The following is a 23,636-nucleotide window of genomic DNA, read 5'->3' on the forward strand; positions in this document are numbered from 1 at the left end:
GATTGTGTTAATCTATGTAAAGCACTTACTTCAGCGCCCAGCACTTCGTAAGCACTCATTGTCATTGATTATATTATTTGGCTATAGAGCTGGCCAGTCCTAGACCATTGGGTTGAGCTGCTCCCTCTGGCAGCTGGTGGAAGTCCTAAGCCATGCTGCTATCAGTTGCAAATTACCAACGATGTTCCTACTGTGCTCCTCTCTTCCGTAGGTGAACATAATCCCCATCATTGCCAAATCAGATGCCATTTCTAAGAGTGAGCTAACAAAGTTCAAAATCAAAATCACCAGCGAGCTTGTCAGTAACGGGGTCCAGATTTACCAGTTTCCTACGGATGACGAGTCGGTGGCAGAGATCAACGGAACCATGAACGTGAGTGGGAGCACAGGGGTTCAACATTCTAGCCATTTGCTCTTTATTTTTATTATTGTTATTATTTCACCAAATAGCTGTCATACATCTTCACTATCCATTTTAGTGTAGTTAATTCTTGGTTATCTGAGTCTCAGGTGTTTGTTTGTTTTAAATATTCTTTTTAAATGTATTTTATTGATTTCAGAGAGGAAGGGAGAGGGAGAGATAGAAACATCAATGATGAGAGAGAATCATTGATCGGCTGCCTCCTGCCAGCCCCCTACTGGGGATTGACTCCACAACCTGGGCATATGCCCCTGACGGGGAATCTAACCATGGCCTCTTGGTTCATAGGTCAATGCTCAACCACTGAGCCACACCGGATGAGCTGAGTATTTGTGAGAGAGAATCCAGGATGAGATAGCTCCTCTTTCCTAGTGGTGGCTGCTTCAAAGCCTCAGTGATTCAGAGATAAATAGCCAGAGACTAAAGGATGGAAAGGCTGACTCCAGAAAGAGTCTGGAGCAGGAGATTCAGACCTCCCCTTCCGCCCTCCTCTTTGATGCCTGCTCTGGTCTAGGCCAGGCAGCCCCAAGAGACTGCTGGAAAGACAAACATTCTTTGTCACTGACCAAAACAATGCTGTGACAATTGATGCGGTGAAAGAAGACAAGGCTAAAAATGTTGGCTGGCTTTGGAGACTCGGGGGTAATCTGTACTCAGATAATCAAGCCCTCTGCTCCTGGGAGGAAAAATGCTATATGGCCCCCATTTTTCTGGTGACTAGAGGAATATTATTTTTAAAGTTTCAGGATTATGCTTTGGTTTATTAAGTGTCAATGAATTTTTTTTTAAAAAGCAACTTGCCATCTTGCTTCTCCTCCCCCTTTCCCCCTCCCCTAGAGGAGTGAGTAATGAAGAAGGCAGAGAGTCAAACATCGCCTCATGCTTCTTTACAATGTGTTGATGCTGTTGCTGTGAAATCTTCAATGTTATGATTTCAAGGAGACAGCTAATAGCTTGCGGAAAGCCTCTGCTTTGGGAACAGATTGCTTTTTCTCTACTGAGAGGCATCAGTTTTTCCTAATGACATAATGCCTGGGTATAGCCAAACTCAGGAAAGCCTTGTAATAAAAACCATTTTTAGAAACTTTCCTGCTGCTGCTGCCCCGTAAGTTATCGTTATATCTTCAGCTGCCACCTCCTATGAATTGACCAACAAATTAGCATAGTGGGGCAGCAAGTCATTGTCTGTCCTGACTTCCTGCTTATCAGTACACCTGAGATGAGAAGTCCCTTATCACCTTTGACAAATCTGGCCCAAGAGGATGGCTATGTGGATTATGGTAGATGAAATTATAACCAGCCGTGAGCACTTAAAAAAAAAAGAAGAAAAAAAAACAGATTAGTACTTATTTTCTCAAGAAGTCAGGATGTTTGAATCGAAACCAGGCTCTGTCACAATGAGAAAACCTGAAAGGGTGCCTAGCCTACAGAAAAATGGGAGCCCAGAGAGAAGTGTCACTTGTCACTGGCACTGATGTCTGGAAGCACCTGTCACCTCAGAACATAGGACCTCATAGACATCTTTAAACATGGATTCCTTAAGTCACCAGGAAACTTTTCAGGCTTGTGGTTTGCTTTCCTAAGAATGGAAAGGGGCTAAGAGTTCTCTGAATTTTTAAGGTGTCACACAAAACTACATGTCACTACATTGTGGATCAGGACTGGCAATTATTTTGGCCCCTGCTCCCAGCTCAACCTTGTCCTCCTGTTTGACTGGGGCAGGCACAGCTAGGGTTGGAAACTTCCCATGCTATGAAGCAATAGTTCTCAACCACACTGTTTGGGCTGTGAAGGGGTTGGGGTCCTTTTTATGCTAGTCTAAACGTTGCCAGTAGTTCACTTTGAAAAATTAAATCGTTTTCCTTTTTAAAAATTAGAGTTGACATAGAAATTTATATTAGTTTCAGGTATATAACATACATAGTGATTCAATATTTATATTCCTTATGATGTGATCACCTCCATAAGTCCCCACCTGTCACTATACAGAATTATCCTAATATATGAAAGCCCAGGGTTCTAACAACCGATCACGACCGAAGGCTGATCAACCTGGAATTCCTTCAGTCAGCACTGGGTTGCCATGGAGACCCAGCACTGACTGCCCCACTGCAGCCTGGCGACTGGGTCTGATCCGCAGCCTCAGTGGCAGCTGTTGATCAGTACTTGCTTCTCTCTTTCTCTCCCTCTTTCTTTCCAGGCTTCACCAGCAGCCAGGCCTCTGCCGGGGCTGCTGTTCAGCCCCACATCTCTGATCAGGCCCGGAGATGCTGACTGGCATAGGAACCGACCAATTAGAACCAAATGTGGGTGCTGTGAAGAACCAATGGTTGCCTAGGAGGCGGAGCTTCTGACACTGACTGGCATAGACACTGACCAGAACCAAATCTGGGTGCTGTGTGATTCCAATGGCTGCCTAGGAGGCAGAGCTTTTGACACTGACTGGCATAGAAACCAACCGATCAGAACCAAATTGGCCAGCAGAGGAGGGCAGTTGGGGGCAACCAGGCAGGCAGGCAGAGGCAGTTAGGGGCGATCAGGCAGGCAGGCAGCTGGGCAGTTAGGAGCCAGCGGTCCCAGATTGTGAGAGGGATATCCGACCTAAACCAGTAGTCGGACATCCCCCAAGGGGTCCCCAATTGAAGAGGGTGCAGGCTGGGCTGAGGGGAACCCCCCCCCCAGTGCATGAATTTGGTGCACTGGGCCTCTAGTCCTATATAATAAAGAGCTAATATGCTAAGTAGACAGGATGGTGGAACAACATTCCAGAACAACCTTCTAGAACGACAAGTGGGCGGGGGGTGGGGGCAAGCCCGTGGGGCCTCGAGGCAGCTGGGACTGCAAAGGCCTACTCTTGAATGAATTTCATGCATTGGGCCTCTAGTTATAATAATATTGATTATTTTTCTTTTGCTGTACACATCCCCATGACTCATTATTTTTTTCAATAACTGGAGGTTTAGTGGGTTTAGGGTTATCATTATAACAATATCACTCAGCATTCATTCCCTGGCATTCCACCATGCTTTTTTGAATGGGAAAGAGAGGGTGGCCTCCAGCTACTGTGCCTGGAATTGGGCATGCTTGTGGGAGGGGTCATGCATGTGAATGCTATGTGTTATGTGTGTTGTGCTGGGGGATGGGATGCTATAAAATATATACACAGGATTGCTTAGCCACCGTTACAACTGTGTCAAAAGTCCCCAGGGCCTTCAGACAAGCGTATATGAAGCTGCATCATCTGAAACCTGGGCTTGGGTGGGAAGAGGAATGGGTGCTGGCCTTTCAATTCTGGATTTGACTCCAGCCCCACAGCCTCAGCCACCCCGGCCAATTAACATGGGAACTGGGTTGGAAAAAGTGGAGAAGCCTCTTGCCTAAGTGGAGAGGACCGTGTAGCCATTCCCCTACCCACCATTTCATGGCAGGAAATGAAAATAATGAGGTCTCAGCCTTCCCCTTGACTTCTGGTGGCTCTGAAAACCCTGGTTTCAGATTTAGGGAGCAAAGTAGTGAGAGATCTCATGGCATGCTACTTTCAGTCCACGCTCTGATAACTCTCAAGATTGTAGACTTTAATACTAAAAATTGCTGTGTTTTTCAAATTCAGTGTTGTTCTTTGTATGGCTCAAACCATGGCCAGGGATCAGGCAATAGGCCCAATTATTTTACTTGTCTCACTTGAGTGGCCACTTGTGAGGTCCTGGGTTTGACCCTTATATAGGCATTTGGTCACATGGGTGACCTGTAGAGTCACAGGGAGACCCACAGGCACAAGCCTGTTCTTTCTCCGGAGGCAGCAGTGCCCTTTCCATCGTTTGCACACACTTTTGTGGGAATCACCAAGGACTGACTTGAAAATCAGTCAATGCTCTTGCTCAGTCGCCATAGGAGCCTGAAATGGGGGCGAACATAACTAGCAGCACAACTGGGAAATACTGTCAGCCCTGGGAGGAAGCCACACCTAACTGGATATTGTCAGATGAGGAGAAAAGGGCCCCGACAGTCTCTATTTCACCAGGCTGAGGGGACTGATCATCTATCCTCCCAAAGTATAACAGATGTAGTGGAACCAGGAGAGAATCATTCATGCCAACTGGATTATCAAACACTTTAAAATATGCCAAGAGGAATTGAAGGTAGACATGAGACAGGAAAGGTGGTGAATCTGGAGCTAGACTCACAAGATGAAGCTTGAGGCTCTCTCTTGTTGAAGTTTTCTGAGACTGGGGCATCTGACCTCTGGGGGCACCTCATCAGAGGTTTTCTGGGTGAGACAGGTTGACGGAGTCCCCTTAGGAGTCTGTCGCTGTTTCAGCTGCAGCACTGTCTTGCATCCATCAGAGTCTCCTCCCTGGGCCCACACATACCCAATGTCACCCCTGGGAGTATGAAGGGAGTAGCTTCTCTCTGAGCTTCTTGACTCTATTCTGGCTGTCATAGCCATTAGCCTCTCAAGAGCAGCAGAAAGAGGGCCTGAGCCTGGCCCCATGATTTCCTGCCCTTCACAGGTTAGCTAACTTCTAGCAAATGCCATTTAACCTGGAGGCACAGTGCAAGCGGCTGTGGGTGACTGGGGGGAAGCTGGCATTTAAAGCTTGGAGAGTTAGGGATCCAGGCAACTCATTTAACCCTTCTGTGTGCAGTTCTCCCAAATCATGAATGGGGTTGATAATAACTGTCCTGTAACACTGTTGTGAGAATCAAATGAAATCTGCCTGGGAGCACTAGGACATGCTATCCTTGCATATACTTATCAGAACAGACTTTGATGCCAATTGCAAAGGAGTGGGCCGTGGGAGGTTTCCTGAGCCCTCTGAAGCTGCCTGGGCGGGGGCTGTGAATTTTTGAATGGGGAGGGGTAAAATAACAGCAGTTTAAGGAAGAGAGGAAGCAAGTGACCCTGTCATTCTAACTAACAATGTCTTTTGGAGATAAAAATAATAGGCCCAAGGGAATACTCACATTTTTTATGCCTTTATTCTCTTTTTGTTATTTTTTTCTGCTTTTCTCTTGAGCCCAGAGAAAAACCTCCCACTTCACACAGCCTCCTCCTCCATCACTTCCTTTGAGAGCCCAGGATGTGTGAAAATGATACAATGTGGTTTTTCTTTCTCACCTCCTCCCTCAGTCTAGCCCTCCGCCATCCAGCCCTCCACTATCCCTGCCCCCTGGTTCTTTTGTATCATGTGGCCAAAGCTTTGGGGTCTCTGCAGGAAGGGCAACATTTTCCTGGAAAGTGTTTGGGGGTGGGTTTGAGGCTCCTGACATGTCTTTGGTTCCTGAGTGAGAATGAATTATACCCAGATGACCCCCTGGCAAAGCCAGCTGGCAGAGGTCAGAGATCTCTGGCACTTGGTCAGGGTTTTTGAGATTTCAGTGCCCCCCTAATGCCACATGTATCACATGCATGCCCATTGACCCTCTTGTTTTTCAACATTTTTATTGATTTTAGAGAGGAAGGGAGAGAGGAAGAGAGACAGAAACATCAAGGATGAGAGAGAATCATTGATTGGCTGCCTCCTGCACACCCCACACTGGGGACCGAGCCCATAACCTGGGCATGTGCCCCAACCAGTAATTGAATAGTGACCTCCTGGTTCATAGATCAACGCTCAACCACTGAGCCACGCCAGCCGGGCCCCAATGACCCTCTTGATCATTCATTCCCCTAGTAGGACTGATGAAACATTTCCCACCTTTACCCCTTTCTCACCTTCCGTATCCATAACCTCCTCTTTCCCTCTTCCCTATGTCCCTGTTTCAGGGACGGTCAGCTGAATGTGAAGGGGTGGCCTTAGATGCTACTCTGAGAGCAGCTGAGAGAGGATGAGGTGAGCCACTTCAGCTGGATGGTCAAGCACCACGGGGGATTAGCAGATGTCCTGGAGCTGAGCTCGTGATTAAGTCCGGTGTTTTTCCACTCCTAAGAACATTCTTGGGGTGCAGAGCTAGAAGAGAATGGAGAGGACAGGCTGGTTCTGAGATCAGTGCACAAATTAAATAAACAAAAAACATTTGCTGTAGGTTTCCCAGAATTGAACCGCCTCTGCTAATCTGACTTTGCACAACCAGTTCATCCTAGGGTTTGGAGTGCTCACCTCATCTGCTGCTCTAACCTCGAAATGGGGGTGGCAGACCAGCAGGGGTGGGCTTTGAAGTCTGAGAAACCTGGATTCCACCTCTTGTTCTGCCCCTTACTACTGTGTGATTGCTGGCAAGTCACTTAGCCCTTCAGGCCGTCAGTTTCCTCTTCTGTAAAACGGGATAAAAAATACCTACCTCAAGCATTGTTGTAAAGATTCAATGAGATAATGCAAGATAGAGCAGCTGATATGGCGTACATAGAGTTGAGTGAATTGCTGCTGCTAATATCAGTTCTACAGCTACAATACTATTAGCACTATTGCTACTGCCTACTGCGAAGCCTGCTTTGACTTCCCACGGAGTTAGCTGCTCCCTCCTCTGTGTCCTTCCAGCCCTCGAATCTCTGTTTATAATCTGGACCTTACTGTGTTATCATTGTTGGCATGTCTCTCCCCTACCAGACTGTGCACTCTCCAAGGGCAGGCTCTGAACTTTTTTAATAGTGTATTCTTTTTTTAATGCCTCGTACATAGCAGGAACTCAGTAAATATTTATAGAATGGAAGAATGAGCCATGGATCAAAATATCTGCGATCGAGGCCTGTTTCTCCAAGCAGGCTAAGAAAGCTCTAGTGGACTTTTTACTTGCCCTTGTTGAGTCCTTTTAGGGAAAGCCCCGCTTGGAATCACCCGGTCTGTAAACAGTATTTATTCAGTGCTTCCATTTGGCCAGTGGTCACTCAGCTCTTATTACCTGACCACCTCCCTGCAGAAGGGGCGCTTTCCCAGGCCCCACACTACCAACTGGGGGCAGCTTCCTCTTCTCTGACCCACAGAGCCTTCATTAGCCAGGTTTCGCTCCTCATTACCCCCTGCAAGCACCAAGCTCAGACCCCTCTTCATACTTGGTCTTTCTTTCCTCTCTACTATTCCCATGGCCTTGCCACTGCCATTCAAGGAGTACTGATGAAGCACCTACTATGTGCCAGACACCAAAGCATACATTTGAGCCCTTGGTCATATTCTGTCTTATGTGATTTGGGGTATGTAAATCGAGCTTCCCCAACAAGATTGTAAGCTCCTAAAGGGCGAGGGAATATGTTTTCTACTTCTTTTGTCTCCCTTACAGCACCTAAAACAGAATCTAACACAGTCATGGGCATGTGGATAAATACGTATGGACTTGACTTCTAGGCTCAAGAGTTCAGTGTGAGCTCTTCCTCCAGGGAAGGACAAGAACAAGGAGCATACAGCTCAGTCAGCAGTTTGGTTTCAGTATACACCTATTTTCGGTGTGTATATACTCACACTCTAGGGAAGGGAGAGGGCCAGTGATCCCAGTACAACTGTTCTCCTTTAGCCTCATGGTCCCCCCCACACACCCCCCTCATCCCACTCACCCACCTTCCAAAGGCTCTTTCCCTCAGCAACTGTGAACTAATGTGTATATCTGCTTATTATTCTGCTGATTTGCTTGCTGTCTTTGTCTATTCCCTATGCATTTGGCCATGTCATTGTTACCTTTTATTGTGAATTTCTGAACAGCCGAAGTCTGGACTAGGCCTCTTATCCCCAGGCACCCCAGGAGCTTTAGAAGTGCCTCTTGATTGTTGATGACAGTGAGGGACGCTGCAGTGTGAGGGCCTGAGGCCCAGGAGATGAGCAGCATTTGTATTGGGGAGCTCTGCCTTCCTCCTGGAGTTCTGAGCTTTTGTTTGCCTTCTGTTTCAGGCCCACCTGCCTTTTGCTGTCGTTGGCAGCACAGAAGAACTGAAGATAGGCAACAAGATGATGAGGGCCCGGCAGTATCCTTGGGGCACAGTGCAGGGTGAGTCTCCAGGAGACCGGGAGAAGGAAGCTCCTTCTATCTGTCTCTTTGCTTGACCCCATTGGTTGACCAGTCCCTAACTTGTTCCAGGTCTCTACTCTTTTATCTTGGGCCTCAAACAGCCATAGTAGTTGCCAGCAGGCAAACTCTGGCTTCGGGATTCTCTGCCATGAGTAGGCTCTCTTTGTCTCCAATGGAGAAAGCATTCCTAAAACAAAAATAAATGTACCTCTTGCAAGGTGGGAAGGAGTGTGCAAGAGAGCATGTGTACTTGCTCTAGCACATCAGGAGAGTTACAACAATGTCCAAAGCAGAGTTGTTCATAATAGTAAATAATTAGAAACAACTCATATACCCATTAAAAATAAATTAGATGGCCCTGGACGGTGTGGCTTAGTTGGTTGTGCATCGTCCCATGCACCGAAAGGTTGCTGGTTTGGTTCTGGTCAGGGCACATACTTCGGTTACGGGCTCAGTGTCCAATAGGGGGCGTGCAGAAGGCAGCTGATCAATGTTTTGCTCTCACACCAATGTTTCTCTCTCTCCCTTTCCCTTCCTCTCTCTCTGAAAATCAATAAAAAAGTAAATTTTGAAATGTTCATATAATGGGATATTATACTGCAGTGAAAATGAATGGGTTATAGTTACATCTACATGAATACATCTCAGAAATAGATCATAGAAGAATAGGTCATAGAAGCTAAATAGGTCACAGAAGAATACATGTATTATTCTATTTACATGAATTTCAATAGTAGACAGAACTAAACAAGATATATATCTTTAGGAATTCATATGTAAGTGGTAAAACTACAAAGAAAAACAAAGGAATGATCAACCCAAAAGTCAGGTTATATGTCATGGTGAGGAAGGAGGATCATGAGCTCAGGAAAGGCCATTAGGGAGCTTCTAAGGTGCTGGTAATGTTTCACCAAGGCCCTGGATACATTGGTATTCATTTTAAAAAATTCTTTAAATTGCACATTTCATACACTGTTTTGTATGTGTGATGGATTATTTTGCAATTTAAAAACAAACGTATATACAATCAGGAAAGTTCCTTTTGTGGTCTGCTTGATGCATGTGAAGTTACACTCGGACTAGTCAATTCAGTACATGAAACTAGGCCTAGGACTCTGCCATGGGTGGAAGAGGTGGCCGGCCTCCCGAGCCTGCAGCTGTAAGCTAGGTCTGGGATTGCAGGGGCACCATGTGTGACAGGGTGGCTGATTCACTGCAGACTCATCCCTAACGCTGAGAAACAAGTGAAAGCTAGTGGGAAGTTGTCCATATCTCACCCACAGGCCGGCATACTTTAGGGCACAACAGAGACCCTTCCGCAGTAGTGGAATTTGCCATGGCTAAGACAAGACTGGTCGTCAGAACTGTGTCAGGTTTTGGTCTTCTCTGCCAGTTGGGGCTGGAGATGGTCCACTAGGAACATTTGCAAATGGTTTCTGAACCAATAGGCCAACAGAAGGAATGAATTTGTGGTCTGAGAGACAGGAACCTGAGGTGAAGCTAGCAGGTGTGGTTCCAGTACTTCCTCCAACTTAGACCACTCCCCACCTAACCAACAAAGTGGTTTTTGAACATTTTTCTTATAAGTCGGGGTTAACTGTTGTATTCAAGTGAGGAAGAAGCTGTTTGTTGTCTGGGCAGCATATAGGGGCCTTAGAGTCACTCCTTCTGACCGACCACCAGGGGTCACGGTCCGGAGACAGAGGAGGTGAAAGTCCTGAAAAGTTGCCTGACAGAGGCTATATTTCATATTAGCTTATGTTCTATGACAGTGAGGGGCTTTATCCCAAAGGGAATGGGCATTAAACAGAGGGGTCATGTGAGCTAATTTGGGCTTTGGAAAGATGACTCTGCTGACTGCAAAGCAGCTGGCTGCAACTATGTCCCATGGTGTCATCCCGGACCCTCTCCCTGCCCTCACTACCTTCTCCAAAATACCCTGCAAGACAGGGTATGGGGTGACTGTGCTTGTTCATCATCTCAAGCCCCCCTTTCCCCACATGGTCAGACTAGACACTCCCATTCTGACACAGGACAGCCATGCCTGGATACATGAGGCAGAGCACTGCTCCCAAACTTGTGTTTGAGCCAGAAGTCCACATTGCTATTATTTGGTCCACATCTCTGTCCTTCTTGGCCACTGCCCCAAATGCAGACCTTTGCCACACTCTTTTGAGGAGGGGCTTACCCACTCAAGCTGGAAAGTGGGGTCCTCTTCGGTCACTATTGCTGCTGTCAGGCCGTATCCACCCTCTAAAACACACCTCCTTTGAAGCTTCTACCATCCAGATGGGCCATACCCCTCCTTGTCACTGTCAGCTATTGATGTCCTACTTCTTCCTCCTTATTCTTTGGGGACTTTGACACCTAGTTATATACTTTGCTTATTCTTTAGTCAGCAGTTGCCAACCGGCGGTCTGCAGACCACTGGTGGTCCGTGAGGTCTGAAAGGTTGGCAACCGCTGGTTTAAGGAAACCTTTGGAGCAGCGGTCACCAACCGGTGGTCCACAGACCACTGGTAGTCTGTGAGGCCCGAAAGATTGGCGACCGCTGCTTTAGATTACTTGTATTGGAAGCCTAACCCTGCAACTTATTAGCTACTTAACCTTGCCTGACCTCATTGAGACCTTGCCAAGACTATTTCCTCTTCTGCCTGATAAATTACTATTCTTCCTTCAAGAGTCGTCTTAGCGGTTGCCTCTTTGGTGAAGCCTTCACTCTCCCATGAGTTCTTAAGCCCCTCTCTTTTCTGGGCTTTCATTGCACCTTGGCTATCTACTGTTATTTTCATAATGTTTGCATTGTGTTGTATTTGTCTATTTGCATCTATTCTTCCACTAAACTGCCAAGGGCAAGACTTCATGCCTTCGTTTCTGAATTCCCAGTGCCTCATACAATACTGGGAACAGAGATTCCACAAATGTTTACCGGACAGGTGGCTGAACATGTGTGTGTCACTGTCTTAAGAATGGTGCAGGGCAGAAACTCTTGGGAGGGTCTGATCGGTGAATTGGGGTTGAGATGCTACTGAATGTCTGTAGGTTTTTTTTTATGGCATTGCGGTTTCCATGACTGTCATTCTTGTAACTTTTCATTGGTCTTATCAGTAGAAAAGGAAATCAGGAGGCAAATTCATAAGCTCTGTATACAGATTGAAAGGCTGTGTCGCTGTAAGACATTTTGCTTCTCATTTTACCATTTCTTTTTTAAAATATATATATTTTTATTGATTTCAGAGAGGAAAGGAGAGGGAGAGATAGAAACATCAATGATAGAATCATTGATCGCTGCCTCTTGCTCGCCACCTACTGGGGGTTGAGCCCACAACCAGGCATGTGCCCTGACTGGGAATTGAACTGTCACCTGGTTCATAGGTTGACACTCAACCACTGAGCCACACTGGCTGGGCTTATTTAACCATTTCTGCTTCTTCTGGCCTTCCTTTCAATATACTTTCAACTCCCCAACCCTTACTATGCAGTTGAAAATGAGGCCCACTGTGACTTTGTGAAGCTGCGGGAGATGCTGCTTCGGGTCAACATGGAGGACCTCCGGGAGCAGACCCACAGCCGGCACTATGAGCTGTACCGCCGCTGCAAGCTGGAGGAGATGGGCTTCAAGGACACTGACCCTGACAGCAAACCCTTCAGGTATCTCTCACGCCCAACTCCGCCCAATTCAGCTGAGCCAACCCAGGGGGCATGGAGGCTTTACCCTAGAGCAGCGGTTCTCAACCTGTGGGTCGAGACCCCTTTGGGGGTCGAATGACCCTTTCACAGGAGTCGCCTAAGACCATTGGAAAACACATATATAATTACATATTGTTTTTGTGATTAATCACTATGCTTTAATTATGTTCAATTTGTAACAATGAAATTGGGGGTCACCACAACATGAGGAACTGTATTAAAGGGTCGTGACATTAGGAAGGTTGAGAACCACTGCTGTAGAGCCTCCACAAAGGAGTCAGACACCTGTGCTGAAACCAAGAGCATCAGGACTCAGTCATTGGCCAGTTTTACCTGCCAGTCCCTCTCTGCCTTCCTGGGGGAGTTGTAGCCAGGTGGGCTTGGTAAGCAGTGGGCCATGGAGGAGGCCCTGAGCTGGAGCAGTTTCTGCCTGTCCTATGCCCCACTTTCTTCATCAGGCTCCTGCTGCTCTGTCAGATGTCCAGTGTGTTCTTTACCTTCCTGCCCATTATCAAAACCAGACGGGTTCAGCTAGCAGTCATTGCACATGCACTGATGAACTTGAGGCTCTTCATTCACTGTCAAGTGCAGGTTTTGTTTTGACCAAAGGATGCTAAGAGTCATTGACATACTTCTTAAATCAGAATCTTAAGATGCTTCCACAGAAGAGGAATGTTTCTGAAAGCAGTTTACTCTGCTAATAGGAGCCAATGTCCCAACTGTCAGATCTGTATGCACGATGTCTGATATAAGCCCCACATTTTAAATGACCATGTGTTGCCTTTACCACGGCTTGGTCTTCTTTCAGGAAATGTCAAACCTTGATAAGCAAGTGATGGGGAGAGTTGTGGGCTAAGAAGGCTGTCAGAGATCCACAGTACCTGCTCACAGTGGAAACCTGGCCAGGGAGCATAGCATAGCCAGTCCTTCAGGGTTGCTTGGTTCTGGAGGGGCAGACTCAGTCCCCATCCCGGACAGGGGCCACTGGAGCTCTTGGGGTTGGAGGAAGGTATGCTTGTCTCCCCAGTGGGTGCTTCCTTAGCTTTCTCTGTCCTTCCCCTCCACCAGCTTTAATCTGCATCTGTGGAGGAAGAGATGTGCCTCAACCTATTCTTCTAGTCCCCTCCCCTCCTCCTTTGCTCCATCTTGAACACCTGTTACCTGTGTCTTCACCCTCTGCACTCCTCTGCCAGCTCCTTTCGATGTTGCATGTAAATATTCTCATCCTAAAGAAATTCACGCTTAACTGCTCTTCCTCACCAGCCTCTGCCCTGTCAAGAGGTTCGGCTCTGACAGGAAGGAGAAAGAGTTGCTCTTATTTTTTGGTTTCTGATCTCACCACACCACTGAAATGCCTCCCTCCAAGATCAGCAATTACATACTTAGAGCCAATTACAGTGTGGCTTCTAAGTCTCATCTTTTTTTGTTGTTTTTTAAATGTGGTTTTTAAAATATATTTTTGTTGATTTCAGAGAGGAAGGGAGAGGGGGAGATGAGGGGGAGGGGAGATATGATGAGAATCATTGATCAGCTGCCTCCTGCATGCCCCCTACTGAGGATCAAACCTGCAAGTCTGGCATGTGCCCTGACCGGAAATCAAACCATGACCTCCTGGTTCATAGGTTGATGTTCAACCACCGAGTCATGCTGGCTGGGCTTAAATATGTTTTTATTGTGTGTGTTTTTTTAAGAGAGAAAGGAAGGAAGAGGGAGAGAGAGATTGAAACACAGATGAGATAGAAACATCAACATGAGAAACATCAACATGAGAGAGAAACATCAACATGGATCGCCTGCCTCCTGTACACCCCCTGCTGGGGATTGAGCCTGAAACCTGGGCATGTGCCCTGACTGGCAATTGAACCAGTGATCTGTTGGTGCATGGTCTGACACTCAACCACTGAGCCACACCTGCCAGGCTAAGTCCCATCTTTTTTTAATCTCATCGTTTGAAATTCCTTCGTTGCCTCCTTCCGAAGTTCTCTCTGCCTTTGGCTTTTCTAGCACTGGTCTGGCTGGTTTTATTCCAATCGCTTTTGCTACTCCTTTTCAGCTTCATCAGCAGGTTCATTTTCTTCAGCTTACTCCTTTAAATGTTGTGCCCCAGGATTCTTTTGTAGGGTCTCTGCTCCTTTCATCTCTATTCTCTTTGCAGCTGGTTATTTCTCCTCTCACAGCCCTAATTACCACCCAGAAATAGATGAATCCCAAGCTAAAATCCTATGTTTGAGCTCCAAACCCATAGAGCTAACTGCATACAGGATGTTTTCACTCAGATGTTCCATAGGTGGCATACTTGAAACGCGGGCTGTCTAAAATTTAAGTCAACTTCTCCCCTCTTAACCATACTTCTTCTCCAGTGTTCCCTGTCGCAGCTCACAGTGCCACCATTCACCTGGTTGCCCGAGCCAAAAACCGAAATAAATGTTGAGTCCTCCCCAGTCCTGGGAGTTCTGCTTCCCTTATTGTTCCTTCAGGTCCCTCACGTCCTCACCAACTCTTAACATTAAGAACCTGTCATTTCTTACTTGGATTGTTGGAAAGTCTGTCCTTTATGCAACAGCCAGAGTGTTCTTTCTCATTTTCAAGTTGGGTCAAGTCAGTCCTCCAACTTAAAACCTTATAGTGTAGATAAATGTCCCAGTCTAATATGGCCTCCAACGCTTGCTCTCTCTTGCCAGACTCAGGGACTTCATATCCCACCACTCCACAGCTCACACTAGATTCTCCAGCCATGTGGAACTAGGCCTGGCTCCCCGAGTATGCCAGTCTCTCTCCACATGTGCCTTTGCACATGCCGCTCTCTTCAGAGCACATTTCCTTCTTTTTCACCAGGCTAACTCCTATTTTTTTTTTAAACTAAGCCCAGGCTTGAGGCAGGGAGACATAGCCCAGGCATCTCACTAGACTGTAAGCTCTTTGATGGCAGGCACTGTGGCTGTTGGCTCTAGATGTTGAGTGACTAATATTCATGTCACTCAATCCTGTGTCTAGCACGTATTGGGGTCTCATCAAGTGTGTATTGCAATAGTTCATTAATGTGGTCAGTTTCAGAGCCAGGACCTGGCAGCAAAGTGGAATAGGAGGGCCCCAGAGTGAAAGACAAAAGACCCAGCTTCCAGTCCCAGTTGTACCTCTAACTAGCTGTGTGGTCTTGAGCAAGTCTCTTCACCTCTCTGGGCCTGTTTCCTCACCTGTAAAATGAGAGTATAGAGGCAGATGTTCTAAGTCACTCCCAGTTCTAAATATCTCTCCAGTTCACCAGGACTGCCCCATTACCCTCAAGCTGCCCTGTGATTCTGCTGTCACGTGCCAAGTCAGCTGCCCACAGCTTTGTGGTTCTGTGTTTGCACCTCTCCCAAAATCAGGGAGGGGAGGATGGGGGAACCCAGGGAGGATCATTGGAGTCAGTTTCCATCCAATAGGAGCCATTCCAAAGGCAGGAGAATTAACCTATGTTCCCAGTTTGCAGGAGACGTATGAGGCCAAAAGGAATGAGTTCCTAGGGGAGCTCCAGAAAAAAGAAGAGGAGATGAGACAGATGTTCGTCCAGAGAGTCAAAGAGAAAGAAGCTGAACTCAAAGAGGCAGAGAAAGAGGTAAATGGGAGCCTCGGTTAGGCAGGAAGGGAAAGGAAGCTGAGCTTGGGCATGGCAAGAGCTTCTGCCCTGAGAGCACAGCCAGCCAGAGCCTCGAAGCCTCCAGGAAGAAATGGGGCACAGCATCTGAGGCCTTGCCTCGGCTGGCACAGAGGGAGCTGCGAGGGATCTTTGTCTTCTTAATCCCTCATTCTCCAAGACCAGGATGTTGTCTCATTCCGTGTTACTTAGTTCTCTAGAGCAGCACTGTCCATATGGTAGCCACTAGCCACATGTGGCTATTTAAACTGAAATTAATTAAAAATAAACAAGTTTAAAACTCATTTCCTCAGTCACCTTAGCCACATTTCAAATGCTCAATCTCATCTGACTAGTGGCTATCGTATTTGACAGCACAGATAGAGAACATTTCTATTGCCACAGAAAGTTCTATTGCGCAGCAGTGCTCCAGAGTCAAGACCTTGCCCTAGTTGGTTTGGGTCAGTGGTTAGAGCATTGGCCTGTGGACTGAAGGGTCTCAGTTTCGATTCCCATCAAGGGCACATACTTCGGTTGCAGGCTCAATACCCACCCCAGTCAGGCATGTGCAGGAGACAACAAATCGATGTGTCTCTCTCTCAAATCAATGTTTCTCTCTGTCTTTCCCCCTCCCTTCCACTCTCTAAAAAAATCAAAGGGAAAAATATCCTTGGGTGAGGATTAACAACAACAAAAGACCTCACATAGCCCCTTGAGGTCAGGTGCAAACTGATTCTTGGCTGTCCTGCCCAATCCAACTGCTCTCTGACGGCCATGGTGAAAGATGGTCCCAGGCAATCCTGGGTACCTTGTTGAAACCTAAAACAGTAACAGCTGGGCACTTCCTGAGTCATTTGGATATTCTGTTCCATTTCATGGTGGCATTAAAGAAACATCTGTGCGCATCTAGAGAGTTTGTAAACTAAGGTTTGATGGTCCCCCTGGGGTTTCCATTACTGAAGCCGTGCCTAATAGAGTGCAGTTGGTCCTACAACTATTGCCTTGTATTCCAGGTCCCCCTACCAATACATCCACTGCTGCCTGATTAACTGTGGCCTCAGCTACAGTTTTGGTGACTTTAACAACTGCTTCACTCTCTGGGCCTCGGAGCCCATGATGAAGGGAAGCACTTAATTACTGCCCAAGTATCTTTCCCTGTAATCTGCTGTGACTCTCTAGGGTTATCACCAAAACCCAGGACAAGGCTGTTGGATTTACTTCAATTTCACTTTTCAAAAGAAAAATATCACCCAGTACTTTTAGGAGGAGTGGTAAGGGAACCTCAAAGAGAAATGAATGAAAAGCCAATGGACAAAAGCCAAGTTAAAGCAACTGACTGGCAGAGCTTCTATCCCGCTACCCCAAATGACTAATAAAAGCTGGCTTACCCTGTGAATATGTCATCCACCATCCCTTACCAAGTGACAGTCCCAAATACCTTCTTCATGGTGTGCTGCAACTGCTACAGAATCCCATCTGAATCCTCAAAAGAAAGTGAAATTATGCTTGGTCTGCTCTACTCTTCAGGGTAGTATCACATACCACCTCTACCTATTTTGTAAATATATAGTTTTATTGATTTCAGAGAGGAAGGGAGAGGTAGAAACACCAATGATGAGAGAGTCATTGATCAGCTGCCTCCTGCACGCCCCCTACCAGAGATCGAGCCTGCAATGCAGGCATGTGCCCTAACCCGGAATTGAACCATGACCTCCTGGTTCACTGGTTGACCTCAACTACTGAGCCACACTGGCAGGGCCCCACTTCTACCTCTTGATCCACTGACCGCAACAGCATGCCAGAATATTCTTACTGGACTCTGGCTCTATTCAGGGCTAGTTAAGCCTCTCCTTGGTCAAGGCTGAGGTCTCCACACTCATGCCATGTTATAAAACTTAAAAAAATCTCCTTTCATGTCCAAGAACAAGTACTTCCTTTGTTGTTGTTTTTTTGGTTAATCCTCACCTGAGTATATTTTTCCATTGATTTTTTAGAGAAAGTAGAAGGGAGGGGGAGAGACAGAGAGAAACATCGATGTGAGACACATCGATTGGTTGCCTCCCCGCAAGTGCCCTGACCAGAGCCAGGGATTGAACCTGCAACCTAGGTACATGCCCTTGACTGGAATCGAACCCGGGACTTTTCAGTCCACAGGCCAACGCTCTATCCACTGAGCCAAACTGGCTAGGGCCAAGTACTTCCTTTGAACAGCTTTGGCATTGCTTCAGTTTGCTCTGTGCTCCATGGTGATCCTCCCTGACTGGAGGGGATAAAAAATGGCAGGACCCCTAACATGTTGGGAGACCTCACTCTATAATCCTCTATAGAATGGATGGACCTTGGTTGGGCAAATTTCTTAACTTCTGTCACCACATCAAATGCAAATAACAGAACTTACCTCATAGGAATGTTGTGATGATTAAATGAGTTAATACATATAAAGTGCTTAAAAAAGTCAGTGCCTGGCCTACAATAAGCACTCAATAAATGTTATACTATTATAACTGATACTAGAGGCCCAGTGCACGGATCACCGGTGGTGTCCCTCAGCCTGGCCTGAGGGGATAAGGCTGAAACCGGCTCTCCAGCATACCCCGAGGGGTTCCAGATTGTGAGAGGGCGCAGGCCAGGCCGAGGGACCCCACCGGTGCACGACTGGGCTGGGGAGGGACCGCAGGAGGGCTCCAGGCGTGTCGATTTCACCCAGTCCTGATCGGCCAGACCCCAGCAACAAGCTAACCTACTGGTTGGAGCGTCTGCCCCCCGGTGGTCAGTGCACGTCATAGCGACTGGTCAGATGGTCGAACACTTAGCATATTAAGCTTTTATTATATAGGATAGAATTATTACTAACCGTGTGTGGTGACTCTTTTAAATAAAATGTTTGATTAAGCAGAATGCACAGTCCCCTATTCAGGAGCAGAAATTTGGAGGTAAAACGGCAGGGGAAGGGGACTATCCAGAACATGGAGACCTTTGGTGCCATCATAGCTGTCTCTAGCAGAAATGTCTCCTGAGGTCCAGGGCTCCTGCAGGGTTGTAACCGTGCCAGTCCACTGCCGCCCTGGACTCAGCTCAGTTGGAAGCTGCTGACAGGGGACTCCCCCCAAACTCCCTGTGCTTTCTTGCCAGCTGCATGAGAAGTTTGACCGTCTGAAGAAACTACACCAGGATGAGAAGAAGAAGCTGGAGGATAAGAAGAAATCCCTGGATGATGAAGTGAACGCTTTCAAACAGAGAAAGTCGGCAGCCGAGCTGCTCCAGTCCCAGGGCTCCCAGGCTGGAGGCTCACAGACTCTGAAAAGGGACAAAGAGAAGAAAAAGTAAGTGGGAGGTTGCTCTGGGGTGGTGGTTTCTCTCTGCTCCTCAGGGCGGGACCTGGAGGCTCAGGGGTCTGACGGATGGGGAGCAGAGAGAGGTGAGCTGTCAGACCAGTTTGGGTGCCTATAACTGGTCTCCGTGTTCCCACACAATTTTCGGATTTCCTGGATTTGGGCAATTGAGAGTAGGCCCCAGAAGCCCAGCCCTCTCTGTTTGGCCTTCTTAGGAAAGTCCTGCAAAGTCAGGTAGGAGGAGAGGGAAGGAAAAGAGAGAAAAAGCAAAAGGAATGTGAGAGAGTAGAAAGAAGAAGGGTGGAAACAATGAACACTGCAAAGTTGTAAGAAAGAGATAAAAAGGAGGGTAGATAGAGGGTAGTGGGAGAGAGAGTCTGAGAGGTTGGAACCAATTGGGCTCCCAGGCGTGCTCGCTCACTCGCTCGCCCCATACCTGAGGTGAACTCTCCGTGCCTGCAGGCCAACCCTCTCTCTGCCTCAGTTCTCACTAGCTGCAGCCAGCAGAGTTTAACTGCTGTTGCTGAAGGCTGTAGCCCCGTTCTGATTTCTCACCCCTTTGCTGTCCATCCTGTTAACTGCTTAGCTGTTCCTGGCCTGGGGTACAACTAAAAACTTGGTGGGGAGCCTTTAGATGTTAGTATATTCTAGGTGCCCCATCCTCAACCTGGGGAATGATTTTACAATCTATCTCTCTCCCCTGGTATTTGGTAAGGCAGGGTAGCATGGGCTCTTGGTTACCATGTGGGCCAATTATCCTGACCCAACCCATTCCTCATCCCAGAACCAGAGAAGAGAAAAGCCTTTCTGACAGGACCTATTCAACAGCAGGAAAAACCCCAGTGGTCCCTTGGGCTCTGAAGTTGTTTGTGCAGTGTGACTAGGGAACCCCTGGTTAGGCAATGTCCTTATTAAAGAGGCCTGAGGATCTGAAAGATGTCCATGGCCGTTGCCCTCTGTTTTTAGCCACTTGTTCCTGGTTCAACTATTGGATTTTTTTTTTTTTTTTTTTTTACAAAATATAATTTTATTGATTTTTTTTTTTAGAGTGAGAGGAAGGGAGAGGGAGAGAGAAACATAGATGTGAGGGAGAAACATCAATCAGTTGCCTCTTGTACATGCCCGGGCCAGAAAATGAACCCACAACTTGGGTATGTGCCCTGACTGGGAATCGAACCTGCAACCCTTTTGGTACACGGGACGATGCTCCAACCAACTGAGCCACATTGGCCAGGGCTCAACTATTGGATATTTGCCAGGAGGAAACATCTTCCTTTCCTCGGTGCCTGGCTCATCACTTAGGAATAAAACTGTAATTTTTGTACAGCATTAAAATATATTTGAAGACACTCAGTTTTCCAGTTTGATTATTCATTATTCTTAATATAATTTGAACATTTTCACCAATTAGTCTAAAGATTTTTATTAGTGAACCATAACACTGTATGTCAAATTCACTGACTAATGAACTCTTTTTGGTATTACTTAGTGGATAAAGTTCAACTAGCCAGAAAAGAAGCCTCTTTGGAAATACTGCATATTAACTGATCAGTCACGGTATATCAGTTGCACCAGCAGGCATGAATTCCTATTTTTAAGATCAGAAAGGTCTAAATTTGTCTTCCAGCTCTAACCTGCTGTCTTCATAGCCCTGTGGTATTTGTTAACTCAATCCCTGGGGTAGTTGCACAGCCTGCTTGTAGGAATTAGATTCATTTGTTTGGACCCCTCTGACAGACACTAAGCTCTAAATATTCTCTATTCCGGTGTTAGTAGAAGTTTATTCCAGACCAGGTTTCCCCCCAGTTGCCTCAAATTACTTGACATCCCCCCAACTCCAGGCAGAAGACCCTTTCTACAGTCTGTAGGAATATTTGGGGTTGGTGGAGGTACCCTTTTACTATTCTGAGTGAGTCGAAACCTGAACAAATAGACTGTCCTCTTTCTTACTTCCAGATGTGTAGGTGGCCACAGGCCTGGGCTTCTTATATAATTCCTTACAGGCAGCTAACTTCTGGAAGACCCATCATGACACCTGTGTCCCTCTGGTCCATAGTGATGATGGCGGTAGTGGGGTATGAGGGTAGAAGTGATGATGATAAGCATTTCTTCTGGAGAGATGGTGATTGAATATAACAGAGTCACATATTTAAAATTTCCATGGGCTGCCCTTAAAGAGGTTAAGAAAGAGTACCAACCCCCTTCCCACCCTCCCCTCCTACTCCTCCTAATCTCCTTTGACCTCTAACTCTTCATTATTGGTGTGAACTCATAATATTTAATTTCTCCTTCAAGCTCACTCCATCTTCATCAGCTCTTAACTATTTTACAGTTAACTCTGCTGTTTGCTGCATGCTGCATGAGACCCAGGGTCCTGGTAAGCTTTATTAACTCTAAATAGAACTGGCAGTGGCTCCTAGAACACATCTCCCCAAATCCCACCCCCACCCCCCAAACACATATCCCATCACAAAAGAAGCTGCTTCATTGTCCTAGCTGGTTTCCTCTTGTGAGTTAGAATATTAAGTAGTCTGGTGTGGTTTCAAGTGTACAGGTGCAGTGTTTGCCTGCCTGATTAAAAGCCGGGTATTTTCAGACTTCTGCTGCCAGAACAGCTGGGTAGCATAAGTGGGTTAATATTTGAGGTTCAGTTTTGGCCATTTTTTTTTCTTAAAAAGCCTTAATGATTAGTTTCAAAATTAACTAGGCTGTAGTAAGGAGGGAAACTGCTGGGTTCAGCAGCCCTGTCCTGCAATTGTCACAGTGGCATTGACCCCAGGTTGGGAATGTTCCAAACTAATGGAAACTTGCTTCTCTGTTTCCCTCTGGTGGCTATTTTATATATACTTCAGAGAGGAAGGGAGAGGGAGAGAGAGAATCGTTGATCAGTTGCCTCCTGCATGCCCCACAATGGGGATGGAGCCCACAACCAGGTATGTGCCCTGACTGGGAATCAAACCGTGACCTCCTGGTTCCTAGGTCAATGCTTAACCACTGAGCAACACCAGCCAGGCTGGTGTCTATTTTTTATCCAAAGGGTTCAAATTCTCAAATTTCCTTTGGCTATGTAACCCCCCAAAACCATAATGAAAGTGAAGAAACTGAAGCGCTATCAGATACTATAGAAAAATTCCTTACATTTAATTCTACAAGTACCAGCTTCACGAACACCTACCTTTGATAAGATGGGTTCCTAAGGGCTGCAGGCTGTATCTACAGAAAAGGATAAAGCAGTCCCTGGCGTCATGTAATTTATAGGTTGATTATAACAATGATTAAGCACCTTCTGTCTGTACTAGACTCAGGTAGTAGGGAAGGAAAATGAATATGGTTAATTTAACCATATTAAGCTCATTACTATTTTTAAACTTTACCATAGAAACTTTCAAACAGGCACAAAAGAAGAGGGAGGATAGCACAGTGCAGCCCCAGGTACCCACAACCCGCCCCCCAAACAACTGTCAACACAGGGCCAATCCTGTTTCATCTATTATCCCACACCTGCTGGATTATTATAAAGCAAAACCCACATTATTTCATCTGCAAATACATTAGCATGTATCTTTAAGAGATAATGACTCTTTAAAAAAAATCATAACCACAATGTCACTATTAACATACCTACAAAATTAACAAATCATTAACATAAAATTCCTAGTCCGTGTTCAAAATACCCCAGTTGTCTCATAAATGCCTTTACATTTGGTTTGTTTGAATCAGGGAGGGAATATAAAATATTGAGAGGGCTTCTCCCCACTCAGCAATGTAGTTTATGATTTTTAAAAAATATTTTTTATTGATTTCAGAGAGGAAGGGAGAGGAAGAGGTAGAAACATCAATGAGAGAGAATCATTGATTGGCGGCCTCCTGCACGCCCCACACTGGGGATTGAGCCTGCAACCCGGGCATGTGCCCTTGATCAGAATTGAACCTGGGACCCTTCAATCCGCAGGCCAACGCTCTATCCACTGAGCCAAACCAGTTTATAATTTAAATGGAGAGCCTGCCATTCATCACCAAATAGTGCTACAGCTATTGCACTGGGGACTTTGAGCAGCTGGCAAAACATCCTATTTTCAAGCAAGTTCCAAAGAGGAAGTCCATAGAGGTTTCTGAAACATAAGCCCCATGAAATTGGGCCAAAGGAAACAACCCTAAAAGAACAATGAAAAGATTTATTGTCTGGCTTAAGGGCAAGTCTTTAGAGCCCCTGTTAGTTGACTGGAATTAAACAGCAGGTTTCCATTAAGGAAGACTATCACATCCTAGAGCAGTGGTTCTCAACCTTGGCTGCACATTAGAATCACCTGGGAATCTTTTTAAAATCCTGATTTCTGGGCCTCATCCTCCGGAAGTTCTGTTTCTTTGTTATGGGGTGAGGCCACAATATTAGTAACAAAGAAACAGAACTTCCGGAGGATGAGGCCCAGAAATCAGGATTTTTAAAAAGATTCCCAGGTGATTCTAATGTGCAGCCAAGGTTGAGAACCACTGTCCTAGAGTATCTGTCCTCTGCTGTGGTCCCAGTGCCTTGCAAAGGGTCTGACACCTGTAGAAGCTCAGTTCACGTGTATCTTCTTTGTTCCCCAGTGTCAATGTGGAGAGTAGAAAATATGTATTCTGGTAAATTAGCTTTCAGTTA

General features: G+C 46.3%; 1 protein-coding gene across 5 annotated transcripts in view; it reads left to right on the top strand.

Moving 5' to 3' along the window:
- Nucleotides 1-23,636, top strand: part of SEPTIN6 (septin 6) — a 73,215-nt gene that overhangs the window by 42,444 nt on the left and 7,135 nt on the right. For 4 of the 5 annotated variants that reach the window (XM_036305906.1, XM_036305905.1, XM_036305904.1 and 1 more), the window contains 5 exons: nt 212-373; nt 8,239-8,335; nt 11,839-12,007; nt 15,512-15,644; nt 18,795-18,985. In XM_036305906.1, the coding sequence (XP_036161799.1) occupies nt 212-373; nt 8,239-8,335; nt 11,839-12,007; nt 15,512-15,644; nt 18,795-18,985 (752 nt within the window). Of the gene's footprint in view, nt 1-211; nt 374-8,238; nt 8,336-11,838; nt 12,008-15,511; nt 15,645-18,794; nt 18,986-21,326; nt 21,372-23,636 lie in introns of all 5 variants that reach the window. The other variant, XM_036305907.1, reaches the window with a different exon arrangement.

This window comes from Myotis myotis, unplaced genomic scaffold (assembly GCF_014108235.1).
Source record: "Myotis myotis isolate mMyoMyo1 unplaced genomic scaffold, mMyoMyo1.p scaffold_m19_p_4, whole genome shotgun sequence".
NCBI lineage: Eukaryota > Metazoa > Chordata > Mammalia > Chiroptera > Vespertilionidae > Myotis > Myotis myotis.